Raw genomic sequence first — 25534 nt, 5'->3', positions numbered from 1 at the left:
CCGCCTAGCGGGGTTAGATGCGTTGTAATAGAGGTAATGGGTTGATCCCACAAACGACGATCTTTTATGGGTGCACCTGGGCACTGCAAGGAACCGAGATTCACTAACTCAGATTTCCCCTCTAATTTCCGGATATATTGGAAATGTGCATCGAGACTGGAGACCTAAGAGAATTTCAGCCAGATCACATTGTTGATTGGCTACTAAAGAATACGAGGTGATAACAAAGAATGCCCAAAGAACACCTGGGCACTACATAGGAATAATCTCATCTTACTCTCAAGCACGGTGCGTACTGACTCGCGCTGCATCTTGAACTTCTGCCAATTCCACAGCTGGGGAATTTCTACCGGTCCACATATCAACATCTCCTGGTGTTATCCACTTGCTTTTTTTCATCAATTTGTGACCAGCAATCAATGAAAGGAATAGTGGAATGGCTGCATAAGAAGCAATAACAGACCGGTAGTTGAACTTTGCCTCACCATTCACTATTTTAAAGGCATCAAAGGTCATCGTTGCCGCAATGAACAGACACAGGACCAGAGCACTCCATGTACCAACAAGACCAAAGCGAGCTCGAAAAATGAGCAGTTCTTCAGAAATGCCCTGGTGTCTGCGTGCCCTCACAAATGATACATGTGTGATCAGAATAGATACCCATGTCAGAAGACCGAGCATGGTGACTGTGTTCATGAAGTATCCAAATACCATGCTTGAATCAAAAATGACATTGAAAAATGCAATCATTGACATACATACACTTGTGGCCAGAGCATACACTGGAATTCCTCGGTGATTGACATGGGACAGGAATGAAGGTGCTCGATGCTTCAACGAGAGATCGCACATTGCCTTGGTGGCCAAGTATAGATCAAAATTGGCAATTGAAAGCACAAACAGCAAGATGCAGCCATTCAGTATATCAGGGACAACAGCAAAGTGAGCTTGGAGCAGTGCAGACACAAATGGGGAAGCTGGTGACCTCTTGGTTGTGCTAAACGCCAGTGCCGGTGGAACGATCATACCAAGCAGCGTGATCGCCACGAGGTGAAAGACAAAGATCCGGTAAAAGGTATGCTTGATAGACCGAGAGATGGCTTGTTGCACATTTGGGTACAATATGCCAGATCTTTCACTTCCAATGTAGGCGAATGTTGCTGAGGACATGGTACGACCAGTGAGGAAGAACTTTTCCAATATGTGATTGCGATTCGCACTCATATTGCCAAAAGCACTGCCCTGTTGCCAATACCTAAAGCCTCGGCGGTCATGATCTGCACCCCCGAGAGCAATGACCAAGGACGTTACCATGAGTGCGAACATAACAAGAAGTTTGAATGAAGCAACGTAGAATTCAACGTAACTTGGTAGACCATGATGGAGGCAGTTGAGCCCAATGATGATGAAAAGAAAGACTGCAATCCAAACACCGGCGTTGACTCGCTGAGCATCAAGCCAGTATTGTATCACCAAAGCGGCGGCTGTCAATTGATTCGGGGTGATGATGGCATATTTCAGCCAATATCTGAGTTGGTCAGTCACAGTACTCCATACTTCAGCCAGGGTCACTCACATCCAACCTAGGCTAAATCCAAGTGCTGGATCGGAGAATCGGAGCGCATGGTCGGCCACAGTACATGGTTTTTGCAGCCACGCAGCCACCTCCCCCAGAGCCAATAGTACCAGATAGACAGTGAATCCAACGACAGAGTAAGAAATCATAATGGCAGCGGGCTGCAACTAGTCAATTCATCGTTCGCTCTGAGATCCGAAGAATCGCTGACTTACACCACTCCTATGGATGAGTTAGCACTGTCGGCCAGGAGTAACGAGCGATATGCCACGTACAACGATAAGGCTCTGCCAGTACCAATCATCAAGCCCGTCCCAATCGCAGATCCAATTGCTAAACCTCAGTCAGCGCGGATCTTGCAGAATAAAGGTCAATCCGAACTGATAATGCCAATCTGCCGAGGGGTTAAGGCCTCATAAATATTGATGAAGCCCGTTGCAAGACTAGCCTTCTGCTTCACCTTCACAATAACAGCAGTCGGCACGCTGAGATGAAGGATGTGGGACTGCGCAGAGTCATACTCGGAAGTATGAGAGGACCTAGTTGTTCTCCGCCGATGAAACTGTGACATATTGATCAATCTGATAGAAGTCGAGGGAGGAGAGAGAGAGAGAGAGAGAGAGAGAGAGAGAGAGAGAGAGAGAGAGAGAGAGAGAGAGCCCTAGAAACCGGCTGGATGAAAAGGCAAAAAAAAATAAGTAGGTTTCATTACAAGGTTGCTGCTATACTTGTTCGGATCCAAACAGGAAAGCGCGCACCATGGCAGATTCTCGTCCCATTCAATAATTCCGATGACATCCCGAGGTCCATAGTAAAAATTCATTTCGATAACAAGTGTGTTTGTTCTTGGAATCACATCGATGGATTGTTGTTGTCTGAGAGTAGGACTTTTCGTGGGAATGGAAAGAATAGTCCTGGAATACCAGTTGGATAGATTTCCTCTATATGCAACGTGAATCGCCTCCGTGGAGTGCGATCAATCTCAAAACCTATAAGACATGAAAAAGGAGGGGAGACAGAAAGGAAAAGAAAAAAAGCCCAAGATGCATGTCCAGATTCCTCTAGCCAGGCCGGTCAAAAGCACGGCCCGAAAATAGCAAGTGTTCTAGCATCTATATTCCCCGCCGAAGCCATGATCGCAAACACCCAAATTTGTCAAGACGCCCATAAATGAACCAGCATTGTTTCCCATGTATAGGGGAAAGGGAATGATCATAAATTGTTTCTCAAAAACAATTGTCGTCGCATCACCTCAAAACGCAGTTCTCACTTCATCGCGACATGAGGGAATCGCTGGACTCTGTCCGAGGGAAAATGCGGGTGTACAGCGAGTCGCTGGATTCCGTACGCGGGAAGTGGCGCTGGTGCTTGCGTGAGATGGTTCGGTCGGTGTATACACCCTTTGCTGTGCCACGGACAACGGACTCCAGGTACTGACGGAAGTCTGTGGGCTTGAATTCAGGGTAAAGCTCGGTTGTGAGGTGGTAACCAAGGTACTTGGCGTACTCTGGGTTGTTGTCGCCGCGAATACCCCAGGAGAATTGATATTCGGCCAAGTATCGGGGGATGAACTTGATCGGATCGAAGGGGTAGGTTTCACTGGCCTGTCGAGCAGCCAGCACTCTACTGCATATAGTCTCCTCGGGGACCTTTTCAAATGATTAGCCGCCGTCACCTCTGATCCGTTTGCTTGTTTCTTACATAGAAGCGGTCGACCTTCTCGCCGGCAACTTCCTCCATCAGGCTGTAAATCTCATTTTGAGTGGACACGAGGTTATAGGCCAAAATCTTCTTATTCAGGGTTCGTGGGTCCTTGATGATCATTGCCATATAGCGACCGATGTCTCTCAAGTCGGTGAGCGCAGTGGGCATATTTCCATCACCAATGATCTCATCGTTTCCAGAAGTCATGGCATAATCGATTCGTCCAGATGGGAGACGTGGGTAGGACAGCTGGTACCACCAGCCAACGTCGACAATGGTATAGGGGAGCCACAACTGGCGAATTTGGTTGTAGACAATTTCTTTCTGCAAACAGAAGAAAGATTGGTCAGTTTCTAGCACAGCCAACTGCTCATGGTACCACCATGAGGTCGAGATCCGCTCTTACCTCGTCACGCAGCCACATTACACCCCCGGGAGGTGCAACAGTAATGAAGCCACAGGGAATGAAACGCTTGACCCCGGTCTTCTTCGCAGCCTTAGCCAGGGGAATCTGATCTTGCTGCTCTGCGGGGCCCACACAGCTGATGACGACGTCAATATCTGCCAGCGCTTCGATGAGCTGTTCCTCTGGGGCTTTCAAGTCACATTGTCGAATATGAACGCCTAGTTCCTGCAATCGCTTGATGGCAGGTTTATGGGCGGAGACAGGGCGAATGAGAGCGGTGACCTCCTGAAGAAGACATTGTTAGTGGCCGTAACATTGTCGATATTGTTGGAAAGAGGCGTACAAAGTTTCCATCGGCCAAAAGGCCATTTGCGATAGAACCTCCGGTTTCACCCGCTGCTCCGACCAGCAGAACATTAGTCTTGGACATGGTGAAGTAGTAGGTCAGTATTGTGGCGAATTGTGGCGAATTGGGAGAAAGGGGTGAGTGAGAGGTGAGAGGTGAGAGGTGAGAGTATAAGAGGTTGAGTGAGTAGTAGGAGAGAAGAAAGGGAAAAGTACGGGAAGGGGGAAATCAGGATTTAGGATTTAGGATTTGGACGTTATTAAATTCCCATGGGCAATGGTTGGTTACTACCCACTTTCCATCCGGATGCTCAGTGGGTCGATGTTGATTTCCCCTCGTTTGATGGGGAGATTTCTATTATTTCAGAGATCTGGACGTCATTCTGCTTTACTTTTTCAATTTCACCTGGCTACTACTTATTGCTACTGTGTATAGAATGTATAGAATGTATATGTTGTAAATTACAGATCTTTCATTACACAATACGGGACTTGAACCCTTGTGGTTGCGCCCTTACGTCATGTTCCTCTATGGGGCCCACGAGTGGATTCCAGGTTATGCTTGCGGACAAGATGAAGATACAGATGGATACGTATGTTATACTGTATTGGTACCAAAATGTCACTCGGTGTAGCGTTTTGGAATTGGTGGTGAGATCGGGCATCTGTTAATGTCTCATGCAGAATCAGGAGAATTTCCGATCTTCTGACTCTTCCTGTAAATGAGGCAACTGGTCTGTGTACTATTGGAATGTTTTATTGGTCATAAACCGGAGGATGTCCCATGGTTGGTGTAGTCTAAACCAATCATGGAAACGCGGCCATGCAGCTGCCCGTGACTTCTATACTGTTATTACATTACGATATATTTTCCCTTCGGTACTCCTCCAAGCCTCTATACCGTACTGTAATAACAGTATCTTCTTTCCTCTTTCCCTTTCCCTTTCCCTTTCCCCTTCTTCAATCTTCCGAATTTCCGAAGAACCATGGAACAGTCAAGGTTAGAAAAACCAATGATCTTTGTCAATCCCCGCCTCACCCGTGCCATTAACATTTCTAAGTGAGGCAAATTCCCCTTTCTCACTTCCTCAGGTGCTCGGGGCACAATGCTCCTGAATATAGGAGGGGTTGAGTGGGGTCCAGGCGAGTGAATGCTGGAAATCTTTCTCAATGTAGCAGTTGAATATGAAGATCCCTGTGAGTCCAACCTCGTATCACACCCCACCCCCGGAGAATGCAGTGAAACACAAAAGAACCATTACCATGAGAGCAAAAAGATGGGGAAGTCTACAATCTTGATTCTAGCCCGTGAATTGACCTGCTGAAAAGTCCTCAAGACTGCGGGGTTGATGAGCTTCAGTTTCCTGCAGATACTACATTGATTGTCTTGTCCATGCGACTATGGGCCGGGCTGCTGAGGGAAGGCTCATCATTTCCATGGTCCTTAGTGGATTCTACCTTCCCCGGCATTTGCAGATTGCGGGGGTGATAGTTGCATCATCATGGTGGAGAGTTCTAACTTTACCTTTACCCTATGGAAATGAAGTCTTGATTGTCCACACAATTAAGCATTCTCCTCATGCTTAGCCATTCGACGAGCTATCTCCAATATTACCTACCATTCACTTCTATACGTCGCGCAAAGATGAACGATATTGGAATCAGATCTTTCTATGCAGAACGCTATGAGAGGGAGAAGCTAAATGATACATATACACATCTAATGCCAATACTGAAGGTCTAAGAGGGAAGAAGCAGAAATAGAAACACACATACACACACACAAACAGAAAGAGAGAGAGAGAGAGAGAGAGAGATAGATACCTAGGTGTCAGTCAGGCTTTTACCTTGCGCCAGTGAGTGAAAATTTGATCATTTGTTACACTCTCAGCTAGACCACAAAGCATATATTCCAGTAGATTCCGCACATTGGATATCCCGTCTCCTACCTAGGTAGTATAACACCGACTTCCTGTGGCGTGTTGGTTAACAATTGTTGTACAATCCTTTCCAAGGTTCGAAGGTTTGAATTCACCCATGTCATGCCCTCTGCAAAGACGTCAACTGCGTTGGTTTATCTTTTTAGATTCATTTATTCTGGTTCAAGTCTTAGTCCCAACTCAACAAACGAGCCCGCAATTTTGATAAAAACAAAAAAGTATTGGTGTTCTGACCTGAAACATATCCAGGAGTACGAATTCCATCTCCATTGGTTACAAAAATCTCGCTCGTAAATTATCCTTTCGATGCGGTATCCATGTCGGCGATATAGGTAGTAGTAACATCCCCCAGGATGCTTCCCCACGCCCATAAAGGGTAGACACGCTCTTGGATCTGCTGAACGTAGAATCATCTCGTCTCCCTTGGAAATCAGAACTTCCTAATCGCATGCTTTGGTAACCAAAAGCTTCTCGAAAAACAAAGATGGAAGTCTATTGCTTGCGAAAGAGGCGAGTAGAGATTGCTCGTCTACGATGGCTGCCAGCGTGAGAACCGTATTGAGAGGATGCCTAAGTAGTTTGAGCGGATAAGGAGTCACTCTTCGCGCACCAGTCATTGAGGTTAAATATTGAAAACAGGATATCAGGGTGGTCAGGATCTAACTAAATAAAGGATTTCCTTTCCTAGTTCTTGGCTTTCCCATTCCTTGTTAGTGCTTAGTGCTTGCCGCTTTTTGCTTAGACCTAACTAGCCATGTATGTGGAAGGACAATTAAAGAAAGTGGTTCGGTAGGTATCCACGACTTGCGAGATTCATATCTCTTCAATATTCCACAATTTCATTCCTATCACCTTGTTTACGTGGACGAGTTGGTGATGCACTGGAGATGTTGACGGAGCCTCGATTCTAAACACTTTATGGCAAAATCTGCCGTTTTTTTTTTCCAATTGATCATATTCTTCACATAGGGCTCAACTCTTTCCATTACATATCAACCCTGTTCTTTCAGGATGCCCAAGAAATCTTAGCCCTTCGAGCTTCTATTATGGTTGTATTTGGCGTGGCCTCAAACATGGTTACTGCTCAACCGGGCATGCAGGTCAACTAGGTAGAGCTTTAAGGTGCTGGTCACGCCCATGTTTTCATTGAATATGCTTTATGAGTGACCAAAACACAGGATCTTGGTATAAGAAACTTCAAAAACAAACTCTTAAACGTTCTCTAACTCAGTCTCCCACTCTTTTGCATTTCTCCTAAGCAATCTTTTCCTCCAATTCTTCATACCTCCTGATCTTCCGAGACTCTCTTTAGGATTATTGGCATGCTCACTCCAATGTGAGCTTGTGAAGAATGGCTTCTCTACCCGCGAATTATAAGACCGAAACAGCACGGCCAACGCTTCTTGAATCCGCTCTACCTGGAATACCACAGCGAGAACTGTAGCAATGATCACGATAGACAGAGGGATAGAGATCACCCAGAATAGCGTCTGTGATCTTTGCATGTTCCGTATATCATTGGTGTTCATGCCGAGGTAGCTGGTCACGAAAGACAAGGGCGTAAACACCACAGTCACAATTGTGAAAATCAAAATGGCCTTCCCCTGGTCCTCTTTTCGTACATCCATCCCATTGAGTGTTTTGTCGACCAGTGAGTCCATTTGATTCATGAGATTTTTGACACTCTCAAGTCTTTCCCCGATTTTCTTGAAAAGCTTCTGCAAGTGCGAATTTTCACGCTCAAACGAAGAGACTCGCGACTCGGTAGTAATACGAAAAGAGGCTGGCCTAATGGCATTGAGGTAGCAAGTTAGAGTATGCAACTGCTCATCGAAAAGACTTTCCAGCATCACTAGCTCCTCTTTTACAAGATAAATATCTTGCAAGAGGCGGCTAGACGGATTCTGGCTGGCTCTAAATTGCTAGACAGACATAGATATATTAGTAACAATTACTGTAAGAAATTTTAGGACTCAGGACATACCAAAGTTTGAACAAATCGGCTATAAATATCAACGACTTCAACTTCGTTGTGTTCGGAGTCTCTGCCGTTGATATCGCCCATGACAAGTGCTAAGACTAAGCTGGTACCGACAGCTTCGTAAGTTACCACGTCAGAGATCTCACCAGTACTTGCCATGAGCACAATATCCCTCTCAGCTTTCTTAATGGAAGACCCAGCCTTAGCCCCGAAATACTCAATCATGTGCTCGTCCCAAGGGTCAAGGAGGGTTTTGATTGGATCAATGTTGACGAAGCTTTCCCGAGCTTTGTATAGACCTTTAGCTATATGCACTCCAGACACAATCATCATTAAAAAATTCCGAAAAGCTTCCACCAGATGAGTCGGGATTCCGTACGTATCGCGATCAAATTTTCCGTTCTCTGAAACCCCATGTTGAATCTGTAGCGCCATAATTTCCAGTGATGCAAGATGATCTTGCAGTTTCTTTAGAATACTCTGGCCATCTCTTCGGCATACAAAGTCCATATACTGCCTGGAGCTCATTATCCATGGAGAAAGATGGCTTGTAGATAGTTCCGGGTCAAGGGAGCTTGCAAGATGGGTGGAAAGATGGTATAAGGCGTCTGACTTGGTCGAATACGGAGACTCCTTCATACATATAACGCAGTCACTTGGGTGTTGGATTAGAGGACCAATAAGCTTGCCATCTCGAAGATCGGCGTACTTTGGGTTTTCGAGGTTAACAACAAAAAAGACCTCGGTCATCCGGGGGTAGCGTGTTCGCTCGGTCATTTGGGAAGTCCCGCAAATTTGGGGAATGATCTGTACAGCATTATAAGAGATCTGAGGGACATAACAGCCGTCATATAAACATACATTGACAAAATCATAGATTGCTCCCCAGAACTTGCTTGCGACATCACATGGAAACTCCAATGGGACAAAAAAGTTAAATAGACGGCAAAGGCCTCCAACCGACTCTTTCAAGCTCGTCTCCCATGGCGATAAACTAGAATCATTTCTCATCTGGATATTGGCAATGATTGCAGGGACAGGAACCGCCCATTGTTTCCCGATGACCTGGCCTGCATCGAAATGAGATGATTCTGTAGCTGCCTTGTATATTGCTCGCCCAGTCTGTCTTTCTTCCTTAAGAAGTTGTTTGTGGATATAAGATGATATGTCCCTGATGGTTTCTTCGTTGGTGCTCAAATTTTCGGTTGGTGGGCGTGGGATACTTTGCTCTTGTGTGTCAGATCTCTTGCGGTGATCGTCAGCACTCGAGCTTTTTAGGTTCCCGGTCGATGACGTGTTGTTGTCTTCCACAGGAATCTTCTTCCCAACTGGCCAAGTGAAGACTGATGGAAAGTCTAGATTAAGCTGTGTTTTTCTATCCTCAGGCATAGATGAGTCTTCGAAAAGCGACCCGAAGGTTGCCGACCTGTTGATAGGATGAGGTTGTTCCCCAATCTGCGGCTTATGGATGTCATCTTCATTGTTAGATGTTTGGCTCACCTTGACAGTATAATCATTGTCAGAATCATTATCAGAGTCATTGTCAGAATCATTGTCAGAGTCATTGTCAGAATCACTGACAGAATCACTGACAGAATCACTGACAGAATCGTTGTAAAAATCATTGTCAGAATCATTGTCTTGGGATGCTTTGATTGCGGCTGGATCAAAGTAAATTTTGAAATCTACTGGGGAAGCATCCTTGGGCCTTTGGTTAACAACCACACCTGATAGAGATGTGACGGGTTGCATCCATCGTTTCTCTTGACCCTCTTCTTCGGAAAGGATTCCATGTCGGCGATCTTTTGCTGAAAGCTTCATCAAGGCCATTTTTGAGTAATCTTCAACAAGAATTTCTCGTGATGTGCCGGGTTGCATCTGTGGTTTCTCTCGCAACGAGGGATCATTTTCGTTGGCAAAGATCTTATGTCGGAGGTCTTTATCTGAAACTCTCATCAGAGCCATGCTTAAGCGGTCTTTGACGGGACTTTCTTGCGCCTCTCGTATATCATCCTTGGTAGGTAATGGGTCACCTTGCTCTTGTAGTTAGCTTGCCAAATCCCCTCTACAGGATACATCCGAAGTTTTGTTACCATTTACCGCAGTTAACTCCATATCCTTTGGCCTTAGAATACTTATATGGATATGAAGCACAGTTGATGGGCAATTAGTCGTGATTCTGGTCCAATCCTCTGCCTTGATGATCTTTTGTTTCGTAGTAAGCAGCTCGAAATCGCACTTACTCTCCTTGAACCTTGATGGCAGACAGTCTTCCATGATTTTATATCTCAATGCCTAATATTATGTCGTTAAAACTCAACAAAAATTGGCGAAGATCACAATGTAGTATGGGGGTCCACCGTACAAGAAACGTTTTGCAGTGTCCTATCGGAAAAGAGAACCGGCGCTTCCGGTGATCAATCACACAAACTATCGAAGGAGACATTGTTGATTTCGCTGCTGGGAGATTTGTTATCTCATAAGAGGAACATTCTCTCCCAAGCAAAGATACCGGTGCACTGGTAATGATGTATTCTGTTTTTTAGAGATGTATGAGCGTTGATAGTCATAAGGTAGTACGGGAATTAAAAAACGAACGGAAGTTCACAATCAATGCCCACAGTTTTGGGACATGGATTGCATGGCCTGAGGGAAAAGACCCTATCTTTTGAGCGACTTGCTCCCAATCACGCATTCTGGTTGACTGGAAGTTGTAATAGTATTGTAGTAGACTCCTGGTGGGACATCCAGATCCTCGTGATGACTGAGATGAATCTTGCATCTTCTGGATCACAATGTAGGGGAAACCTATCAATATCGCCGACTTTTCGTTCTTCGTTTCCCCAAAGACAGTAGAGTTCACACCATCACACCGCAAAACGAAGTTGGACTTTTTGCATGCTTGACCATGTAGCTGTATCTTTGAGCTCGCGTTTTTTATCAGAGACAAAACGAGAGCTCTGTCCTCATGTGTCAGGTCTGGCACGTTTGATGCAAAATGCTATAGATGAATAGTTAGATATTATGAGTAAGATCATAATAGGTCGATATGATATATTGTATACCAAGAATTCCTCAAAACTTGACATCTCACTCTGTGCATGGCTATATCAATCGATTAGTACAGCTTCATGCGCAAAGCCTTAAGGTTTTCACACTTACATCCACGAAAATTGGCGATCCTGCTGTTTCTCTATAGTATCTGTTTGATAAAGAACAGTCTTTCCGTACCCTGGCCTCAGGGAACTGATGACATCTATTCTTCGGCTCTTGTTCAGGGTCGACGAGTGAAGATGAGATGCACTCGCTTTGGGCTCACCCACGACTGGTTTGATGGCTGAATTTTTCAGGTTTACCTCGAAACTCAAGTTTGCGTCGCATCGAGAGCATTCTGGTGGCTTATAATCATAATTCCTGTTCGGCATCAAGTCCTCCAGTGTATGTTTCGGATTGTCAGTTTTGATATCCCCAGAAAAAGATCTACCATCCCGAATGCGCCGAGTGTGTTCGAACAGTGTCTCCTGAAAGTCATCATCGATCCAGCGACGAATGATAATATAATTAGGGTCTCTCTCCAATCAAAGATTTACTTGTTAGCATGCAATGAATCTTAGAAATTCCGTGATCAGATTCATACTTACTTCATCCCACTCCCATGGTAAATCAAAATTTAATAGAGTTTCAGGGAGGAGATGTTGACGATGGACCTTGGAAATGGTCAGGTTCGGCTCCGGGTCTGTTTCTCAGTATTAGGTACCTTTATCCAAGTGGTCTGTCAAAGCTTTTGTTAGAGATTTCTCGATCTGTGATATTTGAGCTTAATTTCTTTCTTTACCTCTTTATTAAACACCTCTTTATTAGACATTGTGGGATTTGAACTTTCGTCCGAGGTAGATGACAGTCGAATTTTTCTAGATTCGTCAATTTTTTTTTAAAAAAAAAGTGGTGTAGAACATAAGGATTATTACTAATTTATTGGGTGGTTAATGAATGTGCACATGTTCTGTCAGGTGTACCTCAGCTCTAATGTAGGATGTCATCATAGATGGTAACCTGGGTTGTTCTTACATACACATGTATACTGGATAAGGATACAGCCCACAGGGCCCGTGCAACTCTCTATCTGCGGCTTTCTCCAATGATAATATGCCTTCTGCCGCCCAACTACATTGTCCTCAAGTCCTCATGCGAGTGACACAAGTCGGTTCAGGCCGGGTTGCCGAGACATTGCCTAAGTCAAGAACCCCATGAGTTTTGGGCTAGATTTCACGTACTACATACAGCCATTTTCGGCACACAGATGCCGTCTTAGAGCACATCAGCCCGGAGCTCCGTGCCAAGTGCATACAGGTCATCGTCAGATCAATCGGGTATGACTGGTTGCTGGTTGTAGTGGCCGGTGCGTTGCAACTGATATGTGCGCTCTTCTTGACTAAGAAGCGCTTCTTGACTTTAATAAGGGAAGCTCGTACGAGGTTTGTATATTTAGAAGTTCTGAGCTAGAGCTGCTAGAATGGAGAGCTGGCGTCAACACCAGGGTAGTAAGGAAATACTATTCAAGCTGCTTGTTAGGGAGGATACGACTGTATAACACATTTTGCAGCCCAGCATAAATCAATAGACATCACGCTGGTGACTATAAAAACCCCAGGTTGTCTGCAGCACATCAATAGAGTATTGTTTGATTGATTGATTGGCCATCCCATGGCTAGCGAAGAAGAATATCTAGCCGCGAAGCTATCGAAATTTCATAACGCTAACTAGAACTAGCCTAAATTGATATATTATAGCTAAAATAAAAATAGCATAGAAATATGGCGCGAGGGTACTAGTCATCCCAGAAAGAAGCATACAGGCTAGACCTTATGATGAATCTATATATACATGAGGTAAATAAGCTCTTTTTCCTTTATCGCCTTTTCGATTACCTGACTTTCTGGCTCTAGATAAAATCACGTATACAAGGACGTAATATCAACTTCATTTATATTAGTATCTTTAATGATACTGTTACCTCTAAATTCACTGTCTACTACGATAAGTGGTTCTTTCTTATGATTAGAATTCCAGCACATATAGCTCTACTAGATACAATACTTAAATATGAGATATGCTAATAGCGCTATAGAGTACTTGATAACCTTCTATATGGAGTTATGGCCACCCAAATATGATAGCCAGCCCATAGGACCTTAGTTTCTCGAAAAGGCGGGCCCAGCAGCCAGCAGCCAGCAGCCAGCGGCAGCGATGTCCATGTTTCTGGCGTAAATTTACGTAATAATTTCTTCATTGGAACTAGGCCTAATGCCCCTATCCTTCCTATGGCAATAAGATAGCCGAAAAGTACCCTTCAAGATTTACTACGCCGGACTTGTGGATAATCCCCAACTGCAAAAATGTACTTCGACTTTCTGTTGACTTACGGCCGATGTATTCAAAGTCAGAGAAAAAAATCTTGTACTAGGTCATGATTCAGGACGAATTTCACTCATGGAATTTATCTTACAGCAGTCATCAACTATAATTTCAATGTTACCAAGGTAGAACTTGATTATATTATATTAATTGGAAATCGATAAACTCTCACAAGGTTCTATCCAGATGTTATTCAGTTAATCTTGGCCAATCATTACCTAACTACACACTACGCAACAACTCTCTTTCATTCAGTAGCATGCCACCACAATAAACTCGAACCACAGTCACATATGTCTCGCTCTTGTTCATTTGCTGCTTTCTCTTAGCCAGTGCTGCTCTACGCAGAGCCAACAATTTGACAGCCCGCTGCCTCTTGCGCTCAGCCATGATGAGAATCCACTTAGCCCGCACTTCAGCCAACCGCCTCTTGCGTGCTGGTTCCCCCTTTTTCCAAATAAAAGTTTGGTGCTTCATTGACGAATTCTCGTCATTTGGCCACTCCCATTCATCTGATGTCATAAGCCACTTCTGTGTTGAGTATTGGGATGCATTGAAGGTTGGGTCAGTGGAGTCGAGGTCTGCCATCTTCCATTTCCACTGTCGCATGTCCTGTAGATCAGCCGAGTCCCGGCAAAGTGTCAGAACACTGGAATTGGCTAGGTAGTGCTGCTGAATGTGATAATCAACTTGGTAATGTGCGAATTGCACAGCTAACTCCTCATCGGCTTTCGGATCCTCTGTAAGCTTCCGGTCTATGTTTGCCGCGACCATGGCAAAATAGCCATCTCTCTGAGCCGCTGACATGTGTGGCCACCACAGTCCCTCTTGAACGCTCAGCTCGGCGTTTGATGGAGAGATATCGTCGTCCTGGTTGGAGTTTGTGTTGAAGAATGGTGGCCAGGATGCCACATTGTAATGACCTTGCTCGATGTCTACTTTCATCGAGGCCTCTGTGACTTTGATGTTACAGTTTTCGCAACAAATAACTTCGCTTAGCGCTTTCAACTACTCGATTGTTAGATTCGTTGCCAAAGTGAGACCGAGTTGAACGGAACTTACTAGGAGCGAAAGATGCGAGTCTTCGCTCTTGTCAATGATTGGCTTTGTCATTGTGGATGGTGGTCAGATCCAAGATTGAAACTGAGGTTGAAAGTGAAACCGAGAAACGTCAGGGCCTTGCACCTTACGAAGGTCAAGGAGGTAGAAGAGAGAAGATTGAGAGAAGTTCCAGTTTATGATCAGATGTCTTTGTTATTTTTTCTATGCCTAGGCGAATTGAGCAAGTAAGAATTTGGAGATGAAGTTGAAGTCTGAACATCCTATATGGAGAGACTGAAGACTGGATCCTGGGAATCGAAGTATTTCTTCAGAGGACCAAACAATGGGTTGGTCACTCGTTCTATACCGAAGTCTGATGGATGTCTCCCGTGATTGGAACAGTAGGTAATTTATCCACGCAATTCTCAGATCTGGTAATCAGGAGGGTATTTGAAGAGTTTAAGATGTAATGAAGAAGATGAAGATCAAATGACTTCTAAGGCCTGATCAGTTGGAATTTGCGGTGTGAAGAAAGTGCGGGGGGCGTGACCGGGTCACTTGGATCTTACAATAAAGCTTGATTCACTTCTTTTTTTTTCCTTTTTTGTCTTTCTTTCTTAACAATACTAATCATATCTCAAGTTACTTAACTTTTCCTGGCTTCTTCAGAGTTTTGTGGCTTGCATACTACGCTTTCGAAGTTCTGTACCTGTAGTCCTGTAACGGACTAGTTGTATACTCACTTCCGGTACCTCCACATCAGCATTCACGCCGCGGGGCTGGAGGCGTCCCGTGACCTATGAAATGAACTCACCACGTTCTGCGAACTGTTGCCCAGCTTCGCGAAATGACAGGCGACCGCTGCGTCAGCGCGTGGGAATTTGCTGATCGCGTACGGCTGCTAGTGCATCGATTAAATGCCATCGTTCTAGGGTCAATCAGGGATAAGGCACATATTGAGATTTTGCTGACACAGATCGGACCATAATACATCTTGATTGTGGATGCGATCCAAAATAATAGATATCCGGTCAATCAGACGACGATAGAAACCCGTCTGGCTAATGCCGAACAGACGATGCGGAAGAGATCACCAACCCCTTAAGGGGCAACAGGGCCTTTCATATGGTCCAGTCAACCATGAAGAAATGCATTATGCTATCACTACAAGAAGCAAGGCCATATGCCCGCCAAGTATTGGAAGAAACACCCTAAGTTAAGTCCACAAAGGGACTCATCTAACAAGGTAGAACAGAGCGCTTCCAGCTCACCAAAAAAATATTGTACAAACTATATCATCAAGCTAGATGTAAGAACAGCGGAGCCCGCCGAGTTCTAAGAGACCGAGGATCAATATCTTGAGGGTGAAGATGACGACCCTTTATACCCACGCACCGTCCCCCCGGTGGATCCTAGACTCGGCCGCCACCAGCCACACCTGCTGGGACCGGAGCTGCTTCAGCAGCTTGCGGCCCTACCGTGATATGCTGGGCACAACGGGTGATCCAGTAAGAAGCTGAGGGGATTAAATCGGTGAATATCACGCTCCGGGGGAAGTTCAACCAACCCCTAGTGTTAAAGAATGTGTACCTAGCGCCATGTGTCAGTATGAACCTGATCAGTGTGCCGAAACTGATACGATACCGCTACTGGGTGGTAGCACGCCTGTAGAACATCTTTATACAACGCTGAGGACGGACTGTCGGGACTTCCTACCATGCGATGGACCCATTAATCCTACGGTGCCAAGTGAGCAAGAGATTCCGTGAACGAGTAGCTGTAGATAACGATATCATTTTAGACTTCTTTTAAATCCTTTCAAATTTCTCTTAGATGAGACATTCTTTCGGTACTGTTAAAGCTAGAAGAATAATTATTAACTATAGAAATGCCGGGGATAGTACGTACGGTTTTCATATCTTTGAGAATGGCAGTTACTAGACCAATCAATCGTCTATTTTGTCAATTACCTCGTCCAAAATTTCAACGTGAGTAGCTCAGTGAGCCTGACCCTGAATGCCCTCATAAAAAGCAGCGGCACCTGGAATAGGGAAGGCCCACCCGGCATGGGAAAGAACCGTGCGTAGAGCATGTCTACTTACCTATGTCAGTACGTATGTGTTGTGCCAACATGCTAGGCAGGTATAACCTTGAATTGTCCCGTTTCCTACACCGGTCTTATCTAAAAGACGAGATATGTATTAATAGCCTCCAAGGTTGATTCTCCAGGGTATGAGGGGGGTAAATTCGAAATAAATCGGGTGTCTTTTCTGCCTTCCATTTCATGTCTCATGTTTCGCATCTATAATCCATAAATCATTACTAGGAGTGAAAATGAAGAAAAATCCAGCTGGTCGTTGTCTTTGCCAAGCTTTTCAAACGTTTAGGGCTTTATCCAGAGGTTGGGCATTCCAATCGTCATCATCATCAGATCCTTCAGTAATACTTGTTCGCACATCAATCCATTCATATCAGCCTCAAGGTGCTTAAACGTATCTTCAAAGCTTCTGATCTATCGGTATCTCACCAGGGTACTTGGGTAGTAGGATGGGAAACAAGTGCGCGCTAAACGGTGTCAGTACTAAAGTCTACGGTGCCCACTTTGGCTTTCTCATCTGCGACTTTATCAGTCATACCCTTGGAATCTTCTTTTCACTGGATTAATTGACTATGAGGAATTAAGAACCTACGTATACCTAGGTATCTCTACTGTTGGGATAAGAAGAGTTTCACAAGTATCACGAAATTTCAAGAGGTGTTCCCCAGCGCTTTAAGATTTAGTCTCGCAATCATTTTTCTAATTGAGCGTTTTCTCTGGTAGAAAAGGCCATTTTGACCATTCTTGGCCAAAAATTGACATGTTGATCACCCATACTTAGCGATATTGCCCAAGAATACTCTATATGATGAGCTTCATTCCAAGCGGTAGCAACCTCGGGAAATGTCCGGTGGACGTGCCAGAAAGCACCTGACCTATAAATTTGTCTAGTCATGTTGTCATAATCAATGATGGAAGGGGTAATAGTGTGGCCGCCAACATTCCTCGCATATCAAGTTGTGGTGAAGTTACATTCCTGGGACATTCGATTATCCCATAACAAACCAGTCTCCCAGGAATGCCGCCGAAATTTGTTTCTTGGTTTGTTCTCAGTTTCCCTGGCCATAGACGCATTTTACCTGTTCATTTGCCCATTAGAGCAGACTGACAGTATCAAAAAGCATCAATATAACCGAGAAGAGAAGAAGAACGACAGCCAATATCGGTAACGAATGAGCGACTGAACAGGACTCTCTTCGCCAATCGTGTGCGCTCCAGTCGTGAATCAAAATCAGTCGGACAGATAGCACGGGGGCTCTAGGGCTATGTTATCCCTAAGCGCTGTGGTTGCCATCGCCGCCTCGGGTGCAGCAATTTTCGTGGTCTTATCTGTGGTTGGAATCGTTATATGGGTCAGGTTCCGGAAAGAGCGTCATGCTTTGAAGATGCTTCGCCTCAATCATGGGCGGCATCGCAGTATACAGACCTTTACGGGAGATACCTTGACAGAGTTGACTCGAGCAGAGGGGAGTGTTCTCAGAGCCCATGGCCAGTTGCCCTATGGTAAACCCACGGAATGGGGCCAGTTAGCGTCTCGAGAAACGTTACTAGAGCCGAAAGATGAGCCAAATTCATCATTTCCATTCGTCCGGAAAGCCCGCTCAATGCGGCGCTCGATTTCTCGGTCTGCATCACAGAAATTCTCGAGATTATCGCATCATCGAATTAGCTCTATGACCACAACTAGCGAGACAGCCATTCGTATACTTGCCAGTCCTCCTGGGGTCTCAGAGTCCAAGGAGGATATCCCGTTATCTGCAATAGAGGGATGTCTAGAGCTACCAGCAGAGCGAACACCTCGTCAGAGTCCTGAAATCAACCAAGAGGAAGCTGGGTTTGTTCTGGGTATGCGTCCAGTATCTCCATCCTGGCCATTGCAGAAAGATCAGTCAAGCATGTTTTCGGTCTCTGAGATTCGCAGTTCCCGTGGTGACTTCGAGACGCCCACGAAAAGGGTACGAGGAGGAAGTATCGCTAGCCAACTAGCGAGTATCCCACCTGATCAACCCGTTCCTCCTCCGCCACCATTTGGTTACCCGTTAGATAGATTGAGTTATATGAGGAACGACTCGGTTATGCGACTGTCTTCTATGAGTCTAGATACGACAAACAGTTCCATTCTGGATGGCCCTGCATCAAAGAACGATTTTACTCCGTCTGTATTCGGCGCTGGTGGTACATTTGTTCCATATAGTGCCAACGATGTCGGAGTAAAGAATGGACGCAGGAGCTTTATTGCTACAAACACGTCTCTTCCACCTTTGCACAATTTCCCTACTCGCTCCTCCTCAACTGTCGAGGGTCGGCGGCTACCATCAAACATGGATCTGATGACAGCTCCTCGCCGATGTATGACAACCACTTCCCGAAACATAAGTAATGCCAGTGATCGATTTGGCTATCCTCTCCATCACAGTGACTCTATGTCATCAAACAATGTACCTTCAAGGCAAGTGTCTCAAAGAAGCAGGAACTCTCTGTCATTGAGCGATTGGACGAGCCCTAGTAATATCAACTGGCGACATTCCGACTCGTCGCAGATTTCTTACGTGCCACCTTTCACCCGATTTGAGGAGAATGATCCCTTCTATGGCAATTCCACTGCAAAGTTGTTTACCATTGGGTCTCCTGGGCAAAGTCAATCTCGGCGGAGTTCCGGGACGTCCAAGCCTCCAAGCCCGATGCAACGATCGAGCGCTTCTCTTGGAGGGGTACTTTTACCATCTGCTTTGAAGGGGCCAAAGTCTAAGCGCAAGGGTCATAGGCGCCAGAACTGCGTGCGTATCTCAATTCATCCTCCCATGACCTTTGGTGGATCCTTCTATCCGACGGTTGAGGAAGAGCCTGAGGATTTCGAGGAAATGGAAGAATGGGATCTTCGAGAAAGTGCCATGAATGATCTAACGAAGCCGCAAGTTGCTATTACTGCAAACCCCTCACCTTCACCTCTGTCCAAGCGCAGCAGTCGCCGCAATAAGCCTGCCGCTGCAGCCCCCAGCACTCTAGGTCCAGTGGCTGAAGAGCCTCAATCCATGAATAAGAGAAAATCAAGCAAGAGACGAAAGTGCTCTCCCAGCGAGTCTGTAGATCATGACAGCCCCATCAACAATTACTTGCCTGAACTGGTCACATCGCTCACTCGCACTCCCTCTCCCAAGGGGAGATCACCTGCCAATGATAACTCCCTAGAATGGGGAAGCCCACGCCGCTCACTTGTCAAGGGACCACGCAGCAGACTTGAGACGGCAAACTTGTCTACTAGCAACGGCCCTGCACAATCCCCAACAAAGTCTCCCCTAGATGATCTGCCTATCATAACAGGCACCCAAGGCAGTGACTGGCGGAAATCAACCCATTTAAATTACCGGACGACTGACTCAGCCGACCGTTCTCACCGTCATAGTAATTCCCAAAGCTCTATTTCAAGCATCATAGTCTCCTCAAACCCGCAGTCATCGGGAAACGGGGCTCGTCGCAGCAACTCGACTGTACGAGACCGTGTGACCATCTGGGAAGATGCCAACCGGAGTGCATCACCTCCAAAGCTCGCTGCTCCCGCCATGGGTAACTACTCTTTCTCGAAACAGCAACCGTCAAGTCAGGCCGTTCCTCGGTCTCTTTCCAATAACGAACGTCCTCCTTCTCGCATGTCTAGTCGAGTCCAGCCAGCCCCTGATTCTGCTTCCACTCGGTTTGATCAAATCACACCTAATAGAAAGACTCATGGTCTTGGAATCGGGATTACGGCTACACCGGGTAGCTTGTACGATGGAGACGGGTTCCTGCGAGAATGAGTGGCGACCGAATTTTATAGCTTGAAGAGATGGTATTACTTCTGTCCGTGATTCTTTGCATTTAAAAGCCTTATACCTTTCCTTCTTATACCATCCTTTTGTTTTAGCTTTCTTTTGTTTTAGCTTTCTTTTGTTTTTTGTCCTCTGAAGCTCTGGTGTGTGTGCTTTTTGTTTTGATATCCAAGATGTGAAAAGGTATGTAGTCTTACCTAGAAATTATTAATGAATACTCTATCCTAATAACATTCACAATTTTCGTCATTAAATATTGTTGGACTCGGCTTATTGATATTTGCAGCTGTGGGAGTAACTGCGCCACTGAGGCTGTGCGTACAAAAATAACATTCCATCGACAACACATAGAAAGTGGAGATGGTTTCAAGACCCATTCCATTCCTGGCCATGCGGCCTGATGGCCCCGCAGGGCCACAAGGCTGTACTGATTCTGAATGTCTCCGGCCTCCTTTTTGCCCTCTAAAGGCTGAGGCTTGCTCATTGTATAGTACACTACACCCTAATGCCTCAGATTTCAACACCAGAGTCTCTGCTTCCTCGATCGGATTCACTCGATCCTGCATCAACATGTCGAGGCATCACTTCTCAAGGTCGGCCCTGTCGCCGATCTCTAGCACCTTCTCCAGCTTCCACTCCTAAAAAGGGAAAGAAACCTGAAGTGCAAGACCCAACTTCCTTTTACTGCTGGCAGCACCAGGATCAAGCTGTGGCCGCGGTGCCATCCCAGAGCTATGATGCGAAAATTTCGCTCAAGCCGAGGTCCAGTATCGACACTCTAATGGACCGATTGGGAGTCCTTGAAATCAAAGATGATAAGCCGCCTCCGAAATTATATGGTGGTCAAACCTATACAAGCGGCGGTGAATACCGGCGTCCGCGCCCCAAGAGTACTTTCTGTTGCTTTACAATCTCGGAAGAAGAAGATTTCAGACCAGCTAAACCTGTACAAAGACCTCAGAGTCAAGGTCGGCCAACTCCACAGAAAGTCCAAGGGCCTCCACGGCCAACAAAATCATCACCGCCCTCAGCATGGGTACCTTCTACCCTCAATCCAGAAATAACATCCACTCTTCTCTCAGAGGTCACAAAACCTATATCCGATGCCGATGAGGATGGCTATATTTACATGTTCTGGCTCACGCCCTCAGCTGATGCTAAAGCTCCACTCCCAAGAGACATTGCCAAATCTGTTCTCCCCCAGCACCCAATGGGAAATGACAGCCTCCGCCCGCCTACCCAGTCGCGGAGCGTAAGCGACGCTCTTCGCGCAGCTGAAGATCTCAATGCCATGACAACGAAACCCACGTCAACGACACCAGGAACCATCAGGCTCAAAATTGGACGCACGAGTAACGTTCATCGCCGGATGAATGAATGGACTCGACAATGTGCGTATGATTTGACTTTGATCCGCTATTATCCGTATACACCATCGTCGTCTGCCTCTTCGTCTCCCGCTAGAAACCCAGTTGGCGCAAAAGGACAGCGCTCTCATTCGGATCTGGTACCGGGTAGAAAAGTACCCCATGTTCATCGGGTTGAAAGACTGATTCATCTTGAACTGGATGATGTTCGTTTGCGTGATTTGGGTAAATGTAGCGAGTGTGGCAAGGAGCATCGTGAATGGTTTGAAATCGAGGCTACCAAGGAGTCTTTACGGAGGGTTGATGAATGTGTGCGTCGATGGGTTGCATGGGCGGAGTCTCATTAATGGGCTCTGAACATGTCAAAGTGTCGTGTATATCATATAGGTATCCATGGACTACCCGCCATAAGACCTCAGGACTGGAATTGAGGGAGATATGTATAATATAGTCTAAGAACTCATACTGCCCTAATTTCCTGGGCGTCTCTATGAATTCTTCCGCCATTGGAAGCCGTCAATTGCCCCTTATTATTGTTTCAATTCACAATCAGTTAAAAACGCATGGATTATGATTCACTCATGTTCTCTTGTTGGAGTCCAGCCCGCCGCAAGAAAAGACACTTGAACCAATGAAATAACCTATTCCAGCCGCGGACTTGCTATGAGTTCAAATATTTACCTCTAGAAGAAGACTTCATTGGGCATTCCAGAAAACTCTGTGAAACAGCTTTGGAGAAACTACATAGAATTGAGACTTTTACATGGGATGAACCGATCTAATTTTGTTCTCGTGAAAGAGGGGGTAAGACTTCTCGACTTTGAGTGCCTGAAGTAGAATGCTAGCTCGGAGTCAATATACAATGATAGAGAGTGTACGTATCAAACTGACTGATTAGTTGAAAATGAAGATGTTCCTCCGGACTTGGCACTTCATTAAAAGCAATGAAGATGACATCATACATAACTACTCTCCTTCTATTTCAACTCAACCGTGATCTCCCTACCTATACAATATCTCAACGCAGATACCCCAATCTCTATTCAGTACCATTTCCAATCTCGCCATGGCACTCCCATTATTCTCTTCGCCATCCTCAGTCCTCCGCTTAGGTCTAGGCCTCGGCATTGGGCTTTCCGCCGCAACTCTCCACCCTCTCTCCCCCTTCAGAGCTACCCCAATTCAATGTCAATACGCAGCACCCTCCACCTCTCAGACCAGCTCTGAGACACCATGGGCAGTCTATCCCAATGACCATTTCGCACAAAAGCAGAGCATCACTTCCAAATCTCGAAGCGGTTTCTTGACGGCGAGTAATATGCGCCAACTTAGCTTAGGTAGTGTATTGGGTCTTGTTGCAGGTGTTGGATTGAGAGCTTTTTCGAGAGTTCTTGTAGTTGTGCTGGGAATGGGAATTGTGTTTGCTGAGGTATGACTTTCAATTCCGAGTTCTAGCTCTGACCTACTTGGTCTGTGACGGGATGCCAATGCTAATATCTACAACTGTTAGTGGGCGGCCTCCAAGGGATATAACATAATTCCTGTGAATCAGATTCAAAAATTGGTGAAGAGTGTCGATGTGCAGGGTGTTTTGTCTAAGCAAAGGCCGTTCAAGATAAGCTTTGGGCTTATGATGGCGCTGGGGGCGTTTGCGCATTTCTAGCTGCTCTATTCTTCAAAGGCGGAAAATACGCTACTTGTACGTTGGAAAAAAAAGGTTCAAGATGTTGAGGAATTGAGAGGTGATCCATCAATCTTTATTTACACTTTTTGAGAGAGAAAAAAAAGGTACTACCACTGGAAATTGGGACATAAGTTTATATTATAAGGGTATCATCATGACTTCTACACAACACAGAAGATCACACGGGCAAGGCACTTATCCTAGAACCAGGTCCTCCAGCACACCTTCCATCTCATCGCGAGCCAATGGCACGCCGAGAATCTCCATTCCGCTAGGGTCCATGCGCGAAGTGATCATCTGGTGATCGTGAAACTCTTTCAACAACGTGCGGAACATCATCTCAGAAGATGCAATAAATTCCTCCGTTGCCTTCTGGTATAACAGGCGGAACTCGATGCCATTTTCGTCACTGGGTTTACCATGACCGCCTGCGTCGTCTGCACCGCCTTCATCATCAGACTGATGGCCATCCTCCATCAAAGTAATCAACTCGGTTAGTAAAAGACGGTATAAATTCCGTGCGTTCTCAGGAAGACTCTTGAGCACGAAGCCCACACCCTCTTTTCCACCAGCACGCTGACCTTTACGTCCAAGTAGAGAGTTTACCTCTTCTACTACATCCATCTCGACTGTGAAGGGTATAAACGTGGTGCAGTCATGGAAAACAAGATTAAACTGGTCACGCAGGCTGATGTCCCACATCACGGGGAAATTAGGGGTATCAGCTGTGAGGAGTAGCCGAATACGTGGGGTCGCAGCCAGGCGAGAAAGTAGGGCCTGGTTAGCCGCGCGCCGAAAAGAAGGGGCATCGACTGAGTCGATCAGAACTGTGATAGGCCCTTCGCTTTCTGGACGAGCCTTTAGCGCTGACTGAAGAAATTCCAAAACTTCAGTTGGTTGAGCACCAAGTTTCGAGGGAACGTCATTTCCAAGTATAGCTGTCGCAATAGTAGCAAAGATCGATCGAATTGAGATACCTGGCGTATAGCCATTGACGATGACGATAGCCGTCGAGGTCTCAGCCTCTGATCGGTGGTAGATCCAATCTGCAAATTGATGCACAAGCTTTCGCTTTGATCCATAGCCAAACAAACAGATATTGAACCCTTCCTCAAATTCGAAATTCCATTGCGGAAATGACCGGTGATGCAATGAGTGTAAATATTCCTTCTCTTCCTTGCAAGGGTCCACAAATTGGCCCAGCTGGTCGAAAAACTCCTCGTGGGTTAATAATGTCACCTTGTTGAGAGTCGTATTGGATGTCTTAATAGAACCAGCCCGGTTCTGGAAGAAGTAGCGCTCGTGGGCAGGCAGTTCGCCTTCTGGTGTTGGAGATCGTTTGTTTCTTGCACCTTTGGGCCGTCCAGCACGACGCTTAGGAGCCTTTGCATCGGTTTTCGTTTCTTCAGCATCGCCGTTCTCGACGCCCTCTGTCACTTCATTGGGTTTCTCAGTCTCCTGCTCAAGGCCCTGGAGAATTTCCTCCGCAAGCTGCTCGGACCCATCCCAAGCGGCATCTTCATCCTGTTCGAACAGAACTCGCGCACTCTTCTTCCTTGCGGAGCGATCGGCGTTTTTCAGACGAGATGGCGTAGCAGCACTCGCGGTCTTGGATTTCGTGGGCGTGGCAAACAAGGAACGAGCCTTTGATTTCTGGGTGGGAGTCCTTAGTCCTGAATCTTTCAATGGGGTTGCTGAAATTCTGGCCTTTTTGGGAGTGACGGCCAGTGGTGCTGGGGGAGTTTCGTAGGATGCATCGCCGTTCGTGCGTGGTTGATTCGGCGCGTGCACGTTTAGGGCGCCATTGGCTTTCGCGGTGCGAGGTCGCTTCGGAGTCGAGACGGCTGGATGGTCATTTTCCAGACTGGAATCTGATAGCTTGCGCTTCATGATTGAGTCAGAAAACGAACCACGGTTCTTGATGGAGCGCAAACGGGAAAGAAATCAACGATACCATCGGATTCAGAGAATGCGCACAAGGATATGACGCAAGGGGGACGCGTTTTGGTGTGTCGTGCAGACCACAGGATTGCAGAACTGCAGCAATTGATGGACCAGTACTTGAGGTGTTAGATGTGATAGTTTGTGAGATATTCAGGTTCAACCTTGGAAAGTTGGAACATTGAAGTTGATGGGGTTTCCTCCCAACTCCACCTTTAAATCTAATCAAT

At 45.9% G+C, this 25534-nt stretch overlaps 9 protein-coding genes across 9 annotated transcripts; 4 read left to right on the top strand and 5 right to left on the bottom strand.

Moving 5' to 3' along the window:
• Window positions 1-279: 279 nt before the first annotated feature.
• N7495_000941 (putative amino acid permease) lies at window positions 280-2147 on the bottom strand (the record flags this gene model as incomplete). Its single annotated transcript, XM_057203611.1, has 5 exons — window positions 280-1528; window positions 1577-1737; window positions 1792-1798; window positions 1852-1909; window positions 1958-2147. The coding sequence occupies 5 exons, from the start codon at window positions 2145-2147 to the stop codon at window positions 280-282; spliced, it is 1665 nt and encodes a 554-aa protein (XP_057067684.1).
• A 700-nt stretch (window positions 2148-2847) lies between these two features.
• On the bottom strand, window positions 2848-4116 carry N7495_000940 (aromatic alcohol reductase; the record flags this gene model as incomplete). Its single annotated transcript, XM_057203610.1, has 4 exons — window positions 2848-3225; window positions 3278-3604; window positions 3660-3971; window positions 4030-4116. The coding sequence occupies 4 exons, from the start codon at window positions 4114-4116 to the stop codon at window positions 2848-2850; spliced, it is 1104 nt and encodes a 367-aa protein (XP_057067683.1).
• A 3066-nt stretch (window positions 4117-7182) lies between these two features.
• Window positions 7183-9917, bottom strand: N7495_000939 (uncharacterized protein; the record flags this gene model as incomplete). Its single annotated transcript, XM_057203609.1, has 3 exons — window positions 7183-7893; window positions 7956-8759; window positions 8814-9917. The coding sequence occupies 3 exons, from the start codon at window positions 9915-9917 to the stop codon at window positions 7183-7185; spliced, it is 2619 nt and encodes an 872-aa protein (XP_057067682.1).
• Window positions 9918-13589: 3672 nt separating this feature from the next.
• On the bottom strand, window positions 13590-14480 carry N7495_000938 (uncharacterized protein; the record flags this gene model as incomplete). Its single annotated transcript, XM_057203608.1, has 2 exons — window positions 13590-14375; window positions 14430-14480. 2 exons carry the CDS (start codon window positions 14478-14480, stop codon window positions 13590-13592), a joined length of 837 nt encoding a protein of 278 aa, XP_057067681.1.
• Window positions 14481-15591: 1111 nt separating this feature from the next.
• Window positions 15592-16177, top strand: N7495_000937 (uncharacterized protein; the record flags this gene model as incomplete). The annotated part of the gene is made up of 3 exons (XM_057203607.1): window positions 15592-15654; window positions 15728-15916; window positions 16016-16177. 3 exons carry the CDS (start codon window positions 15592-15594, stop codon window positions 16175-16177), a joined length of 414 nt encoding a protein of 137 aa, XP_057067680.1.
• Window positions 16178-17771: 1594 nt separating this feature from the next.
• On the top strand, window positions 17772-20300 carry N7495_000936 (uncharacterized protein; the record flags this gene model as incomplete). Its single annotated transcript, XM_057203606.1, has 1 exon — window positions 17772-20300. One exon carries the CDS (start codon window positions 17772-17774, stop codon window positions 20298-20300), a length of 2529 nt encoding a protein of 842 aa, XP_057067679.1.
• A 517-nt stretch (window positions 20301-20817) lies between these two features.
• On the top strand, window positions 20818-22026 carry N7495_000935 (uncharacterized protein; the record flags this gene model as incomplete). Its single annotated transcript, XM_057203605.1, has 1 exon — window positions 20818-22026. The coding sequence occupies one exon, from the start codon at window positions 20818-20820 to the stop codon at window positions 22024-22026; it is 1209 nt and encodes a 402-aa protein (XP_057067678.1).
• Window positions 22027-22745: 719 nt separating this feature from the next.
• N7495_000934 (uncharacterized protein) lies at window positions 22746-23342 on the top strand (the record flags this gene model as incomplete). Its single annotated transcript, XM_057203604.1, has 2 exons — window positions 22746-23108; window positions 23190-23342. 2 exons carry the CDS (start codon window positions 22746-22748, stop codon window positions 23340-23342), a joined length of 516 nt encoding a protein of 171 aa, XP_057067677.1.
• Window positions 23343-23558: 216 nt separating this feature from the next.
• On the bottom strand, window positions 23559-25253 carry N7495_000933 (origin recognition complex subunit 2; the record flags this gene model as incomplete). Its single annotated transcript, XM_057203603.1, has 1 exon — window positions 23559-25253. One exon carries the CDS (start codon window positions 25251-25253, stop codon window positions 23559-23561), a length of 1695 nt encoding a protein of 564 aa, XP_057067676.1.
• Between the last annotated feature and the right edge of the window lie 281 nt (window positions 25254-25534).

Source organism: Penicillium taxi, assembly GCF_028828555.1.
Source record: "Penicillium taxi strain IBT 34144 chromosome Unknown utg000001l_segment0_segment0, whole genome shotgun sequence".
NCBI lineage: Eukaryota > Fungi > Ascomycota > Eurotiomycetes > Eurotiales > Aspergillaceae > Penicillium > Penicillium taxi.
This window is presented reverse-complemented; position numbering and strand designations above follow the sequence as displayed.